This window comes from Prunus avium, chromosome 4 (genome assembly GCF_965620075.1).
Source record: "Prunus avium chromosome 4, drPruAviu1.hap1.1, whole genome shotgun sequence".
NCBI classification, from domain to species: Eukaryota; Viridiplantae; Streptophyta; class Magnoliopsida; order Rosales; family Rosaceae; genus Prunus; species Prunus avium.
This window is the reverse complement of record NC_142287.1, coordinates 36,150,313-36,157,337: the sequence shown is the minus strand read 5'-3', so window position 1 is coordinate 36,157,337 and position 7,025 is coordinate 36,150,313. Positions and strand designations below refer to the sequence as shown.

Sequence of the window (7,025 nt, the reverse complement as noted above, 5' to 3'; positions counted from 1 at the left end):
TTATGAGCTAAAGTTTACATTTGATGAATTCAGCCAACCAAGATTAACAGTCATCCCTCATTTGCTGATATTCAGCCAACCAAGCCTTTGCTTGCATCACCATCGCATTTGGGTCCACACCACCACCATCCCAAATACACGAGTTGCATTTGAATGCCAACCTCTTCCACAACAAGAATTCTATTAACGACTCTCTAGTAACTAATCTAAACAGAAGCTACACCCTTTTGGGGTTTTTGTCGAACAGATGGTGGGCAATTTTTGCCCAGCCATCCAGCTTTGTCATATAGATGCGTGAAGGCCCACATGTTAGAAGCTTACCCCAACAGCTGGTAGCTCTTGTTTTGAAGGTGGTTTGGTCTTCATGTGAGGAAAGGTGAGGAAAGAACATTTCTTATACCTAATGGTCGTTAGTGGTGGTTTGGTTGCCATGGTTTATACGCAGTGCCCAACCGCTTGGGTGGAGGTCAAGGTGAGGAAATAATTTTTTTTTCAAAAGTCTCACGTGAAAAGTCTGATGGGTTAGGAAAAAAAAAAGGCATTTTTTTACTTATTTAAAGTCTTGATTGAATACCGCTAGATTTTGACACCCTCATTTAAAAATCCTAATAATCTTAATGGAATACCACAAGACTGTTTAGATTATTTAAAAGTCTTAATCGAATACCACATGACTTATTCATCTCAAAATAATCTTTTAAAATCCCAATTAAATACACCCCCTAAGTTTTTTTCTTTTCTAACTTTTTTTCAAAGTACTTTTGATTCGATTATCGACAATACGTCACGTATGAGGCACAAATTAAATAAATTTGGAAAAAAGCCGACTGTTTAATTGTTTGTTTGACTCAACTTTTGAAGAATCAACAAAGGGGGAGATTCTAATCACCCACAGAAAGAAAAGATTCCATTGAAAAAAAGAGAATCAAGAAATTTGTGAAAAAGTAGGAAACTTTTGAAAAGTTGCTTCCGGAAAAATATTAACAAAAGTATTTCAAACATAAATCAATCGTTTTAAATAGATATTAATGTACCTTTCAGATTGTTTAGGAAGTAATCCAAATTTAAGATTATTGTTTATATTTTCATTAACTATTCCAAAAAATTCCAAATCACACCAGCCAATTGAAATGATGAAAAATAAAAAAAATTGTATGCGTGTGGGACTCTTTTATCTTTTTTTATTAACTTTTTTAGATAATCCCAACTGTTGACGAAATAACAGTCGAGATGCGAGCTATTTTTAAAGAATAGAAATTGAAGCACTTTCAACTCCTCCAAGCAAACGAAAGTTGTTCGTCACGTTGTCTTGCATCTGAGCGAAGCTAGTTGTTTTACAAGTCAACATCTTCGAAGATTCTTCTTTTATATATTACTTTCTGCTTGCACCTTCCCCGTTCCCATTCCTGGTTCTTCCTGATCAGCTTTCATCAATCACATCACAGCTAACTTCAACTTTTTCTAAAAGGAAGAAGAAAAGAAACCCTTTACTCTTTTTGGCTTTTAAATTCCACAGGCTGCTGTCATTTTTGCTTTCATATTGAGATTACTTCACACAGTCCATCCAACCCCATCTTCTCAAAAACACAACATAATCTCATATCTCTTTTTCTGTCCACGTGGGCAATGATAAAAGCCTGCAATAATTTGTATATTTAATTCCTGCTTCTCTACAAGCATTGCCTTTATATATTGCTTGAACAAGTCAAAACCCCTCTCGTCCAGTTTCTTAATCATCTTTTATATTCTTCTTGTTTCTGGAATCAGTGGAGGATATACTATTGAAAACCAAGTTGCATATTCAAGTCAGCCTTAAGAATCTACTCAGGTAAACAAGTGTATGCATACTGATTCTGAAACCCATTTTCATTTTTATCTTCTTCTTCTGCATCTTTGATTTGTTCCCTGTTTACCATTTTCAAAAATAGTCATAAAGAAGTCAAATTTATAGCGTACATGAAACTTATATAAAGAGTTTAATTCTGTGTTTCTCAAATATAGGGACTAGCCATGACAGAGGACAATGAAAGCAGAGCTTCAATTAAGCTTGAGGTTTGTGCTGCTCAAAGCATTGAACTTTTCTTCATTAATTGATTCACCTGACCCTGAAATTTCTAATATCTTATGTAACAAGCAGGGACATTATAAAGCTATGGCGGTTTGTTGGTTTCTGGGACTGGGCTCCCTTGTCGCTTGGAACAGTCTGCTGACTATAGGCGATTACTATTATAACTTGTTTCCAGCGGTAAGCGGCTACTTACTATACACTTCTGTTTTGTTTAAGATTAAAGGAATGATCTTTATCATTTGAAGGATATGGTGGGTGAGTCTAAGAACTTGTTCAGGTTCAAGGCTGACTGCTTTGTTTGAACAGGATATATTGTAATTCAGTTATAATTTGTAAATCAATTAGGCTTCTAGTCGGATTATCATTGCCCTTTTGAAATTGCAGGGCAACCAAAAAATTTGGACTTTTAGTAGTGGCAACCTCTGTTCCATTAAATTAAAGTCTCTGATTAAAAGTCTGATGAACATTTCTCTTTTATAGAGTTACCACCCGTCGCGGGTTCTTACCCTTGTTTATCAACCATTTGCACTTATTACTATGGTAACACTAGCATACCATGAAGCAAAGTTGAACACCAGGAAGAGGAACTTAATTGGATATGCTCTCTTCTTCCTCGGGACCTTGATGCTAATAGTGGTAAGTAAGGCCTATGTACATACTCTATTTTTGCGCCCCTTTCTACTCCATGTTCTTAACTTCATTTTCACCTTTGTAATAGGTGGATTTAGCTACGTCTGGGAGCGGAGCGATTGGACCCTATATTGGTATATGTGCATGTGTTGGTGCATTTGGTATTGCAGATGCCCATGTTCAAGGTGGAATGGTCGGAGACCTGTCTTTTATGCACCCTGAATTCATCCAGGTTGGTCTTCTTCTCAAAATTCTTCAATGTTTGTGACCACTTTTGTTATCATTTGTAACATTAACCTTACGGTTTCCTATCTCAGTGAGTTGTTCTGCTTTTGCAGTCCTTCTTTGCTGGCTTGGCTGCATCAGGTGCTCTAACCTCTGGCATGAGGCTGATGACAAAAGCTGCCTTCGAGAAGTATCGCAATGGTCTCCGTAAGGGGGCAAGTATGTGAATTTTCTTTACTAATAGACAAATTGGTGGTTGATACTCATATACCTGTTGTTGTATTGTGGTTAAAAGTGTCAAAGCCGAAAATGTGGACTTGAGATATATAGAAGTAACGTTTCAAGTTCTTTATCTGATCAGCTACTTCTGAAGCTAGAGTCATACTTTCTAATTGACTTTAAATACTTCGATCAATGACAATTTGTTGTATGATTGGTCTTTTGCAGTGATGTTCCTAGCAATTTCCACACTCATTGAGTTTCTGTGTATTGTTCTATATGCAATTTACTTCCCTAGATTGCCTATAGTAAAGTACTACCGCTCAAAGGCAGCCTCAGAAGGCTCTAAAACTGTATCCGCTGATCTTGCTGCTGCTGGCATCCAAACACAAGCAGACATAGAAGTATTGAAACTTTCTTTAATCTGATGATGTACTTTCTTGAGGATATGCTCAGATGTCTAATTACTAACAAGCTTTCTAAAATGTTCGCAGGTCTCAAATGATGCTAAAATACTTCCAACTCGACTGAGCACTAAGCAATTGTTCATGCAGAATAAAGATTATGCACTTGACTTGTTTCTGATATATGTGCTGACATTATCAATCTTCCCCGGCTTCATATTTGAAAATACCGGAAAACACCAGTTGGGCACCTGGTAAGTTTCAATCCTTTTGTCTCTTAAATGCTTGTTTTCTGAGTATGGCCCACAATCTCATGTATTACCAATTCCTCTTGTAAATTACAAAATAAGAACTTTGTGTTGGTTGCCTGGTGAACTCAAAGGTATCCACTTGTTCTGGTGGCAATGTACAATGTGTTGGATTTGATATCAAGATACATACCCCTTGTGAAATGCCTGAAGATCGAATCCAGAAAGGGCCTCATGATTACAATTCTATCGCGTTTCCTGTTCGTTCCAGCTTACTACTTCACTGGAAAATATGGCGACCAGGGATGGATGATCTTGCTCACATCAGTCTTAGGATTAACAAATGGTTATCTCACTGTATGTGTCATGACGGTGGCACCCAAGGGTTACAAGGTTGGTAAACATGGTTCTAAATATAAAGTTATTTTTACTGGTTTCTCATGAAAGTTAATTAATGTCTTGGGTTCTTTGATTTGCAGGGACCTGAGCAAAATGCCTTGGGAAATATACTTGTGTTGTGTCTTTTGTGCGGCATATTTGCAGGAGTTTCCCTTGACTGGTTATGGCTCATTGGCAAGAGCAAATTTTAAGGAGCCGAAGTGTGATCACCAAGAAATAAAGTTGCTCTAGTTTGAATGCTAATTTCATGATTGGCTGAATTGAAGACCAAATAGGAACTACTTCTTGCAACCTTGTAAATTATTGGTTTTCTTTCTTGAATTAAGATGATAGAAGAAGATTAGTGTGACATATTAAAGATATAGTAGGCCTGCAGCAAGCCTTATGCAGTGTGTTCCCATTGTTGCATAACTTACATTTTTGTTGACCAAGTCTTGATCTTGAACCTCGTGCTGCCAAAAGAAGAAAGAGAATATCCCAATCTCTTGATCTTGAACCACACTCTGAGCCTCAGGCTCAGCCTCACTTGAACCCCAGCATGTTGAATCTTGATGATCTCCCCGACCTTGTATTGATAGAAACCATTTGTCGACTTCCCCTTGCATCTGCAGCTCAATGTATGTGCGTGTCCAAACGTTGGTTCAGTCTGGTTTCTTCTAATCCTTATTTCGTTCGCCGTTTCTATGTGTACAAAGTGATAACCAAAAGCCCATCCCACGCATTCTTATCTTCACGAATCCAAGGCAACCAAGGAAATTCTTTGTGACGCCCTCCTCTAATCCTCTAGAGTTGTTAACACGCAACATGAATTTTAATTTCCTCCCTTGTTTTCAAGGGCCTATCAACACACCAGAGTATGAACCAATTGTGGTAGGAGCGTATGACGACTTAGTTTTATGCTGCGCAACCATGTGTTTTCAATGTGATTACTACATTTGCAATCCATACATCAGGCAATGGGATGCTCTTAAGAGTGGGATTCAACTGCAAACCCTACTACTACTATGATTATAAGAAGCAGCAAGTGAGGAGGAAGACCACCGAAAAGAAGTAGAAGAAGAAGTGATGCATGTAGTAGAATCCGGCTTAATGTCGAGTACAGGTACAAGGTTGTGCGAATAATTGCTCAGTGTCCAGAGAATTCCTTCGAGTTCAACATGGAAATGCTCTCCTCCGAGACTGGTAGATGGACAGAGTCAGTTGTATGGAATGCTCTACTGGTGGAGCTCTAGTGATGGCTTTGTTATTGGTTTGGATCCCTACTCCAACGACAGCTCCAACTCGGGTATATACTGTTTTCATTTCCTTGATAAACCTGAAGATGAGTCGGAGTCGGCGTATGGAAGAGCATTTGATTTCATGTGTGTGTCTAGTAGAGGGCGTTTGCGAATGTGCCAGTACTGCCTGCGTATGTTGGTGATACCGATGGTGATGTGAGTGTTTGGGAGTTGAAAGATGACCATCAGATGTACAAGGACATGGACATGGACATGGACGACGCTGCATGCAATGACAATGGCAGATGGTGTTTGGTAGGCAGAGTTACCCTGTTAGATATGCTTCCGAAACCCCGTTGATGGTAACAAGGAAATATCAGGGCAAATGGCTTAACACGGTTATGGTGCTCGCTTTCCAACCCAAATGATGATGATATCTTGTATTTAGAGTTGTCTCAACAAATCATCATGTGCCACATTCGCGAAGCAAGGCTAACGGAGGTTTTGAACAAGCCGTATTATTATAGTAAGATTCACTCTGCTAGACCTGTCTTCCCATTTGTGTTCCAGTGGTGGCCGACACCGATACTTACTCGACACAAACCAGCCTCCTCCTCCTCGAATTCCAACGTGCGCCGTGTAACCGCTTATACTACTAGTACTACTAGAACCAGACGAGCCATCAAGAGAATGTTGCAAAAAAGAAAAGAAAAGCTAGCCATTGCTTGTGCTTCCTCATTCCTCCACAGAAAAACAAAGCCAGCTCACTCCATGCATGCAAGGCAGCTAGCTACTAATTTGAAAGGTTTCGAAGCTAGCCGATGAGGCAAGAGAAAAAAAGTTGCACCTTCCCTAATTTGGTCTGAATTTGATGTTCATCTTTATATTTCATTATGTAACAGTTAATATTATATACGTCCCAGTCGGATTACTACTAGTTAGGCTAGTTTAATACTTGATTGCCACTTGTATGTAAGTGTGTGTTCTCATCTTGATTAGATTTATGTTATGTTAGTACGTGTATATATAGTATACTTGATTTTATTATGGAGGATGCAATGAAAACCAATTCTAGTTCAATAACAGAGATTTGCCTAATATTAGAAACTCAATCACAGTTGAGGAGATTTTGTTTTTGTTCCTCCTCTGATTGGCCGCCTAAGTAATTTTGTAGGGATGGAAATCTAAGGCAACTGATTAGATCATCTCAATCACAGTTGACCAATGTCAAAGACCCTATTGCATGCTTTCACTATATCTCCTCCTCAAGTTCATTCCTGAAAAAGCTTATCAAATTTAGGCATCCTTACCTTTCGGATTTCCCACCAATTTTATAGAAAATTGGAGTTAATTTGCAATTTTTTATATTAAAAAAATCCCATTTGGATAAAATGAGTAGGTTTTTACAGTTACCATTTAATGGTCAATGTTGGAGTTCACTCTTTCTCCTCAAGTCATCACGCATTCCTTCTACATGTAATAGCAAAGCATGCAATTTCGCAAAAACTCAAAAGTCCAAATATCAGAACAAAAGGAGAAAAAAAATGTCTGCAGAATCAGAATTATGTGTTTGAGAGTTCTTGAAGAAATCTCTCTGGCCATTTTCATCATCTGA

At 38.3% G+C, this 7,025-nt stretch overlaps 1 protein-coding gene and 1 pseudogene across 1 annotated transcript; both read left to right on the top strand.

Annotated features, from left to right (window-relative positions):
- The first annotated feature begins 1,327 nt into the window (after nucleotides 1–1,327).
- LOC110757953 (equilibrative nucleotide transporter 3-like) lies at nucleotides 1,328–4,582 on the top strand. The gene is made up of 10 exons (XM_088252149.1): nucleotides 1,328–1,828; nucleotides 2,002–2,052; nucleotides 2,138–2,245; nucleotides 2,549–2,704; nucleotides 2,787–2,930; nucleotides 3,037–3,142; nucleotides 3,371–3,546; nucleotides 3,637–3,800; nucleotides 3,929–4,187; nucleotides 4,274–4,582. The coding sequence occupies exons 2-10, from the start codon at nucleotides 2,011–2,013 to the stop codon at nucleotides 4,382–4,384; spliced, it is 1,266 nt and encodes a 421-aa protein (XP_088108275.1). The 5' UTR covers nucleotides 1,328–1,828; nucleotides 2,002–2,010; the 3' UTR covers nucleotides 4,385–4,582.
- Nucleotides 4,583–4,623: 41 nt separating this feature from the next.
- Nucleotides 4,624–6,499, top strand: LOC148295322 (uncharacterized; annotated as a pseudogene).
- The last annotated feature ends 526 nt before the right edge of the window (nucleotides 6,500–7,025 follow it).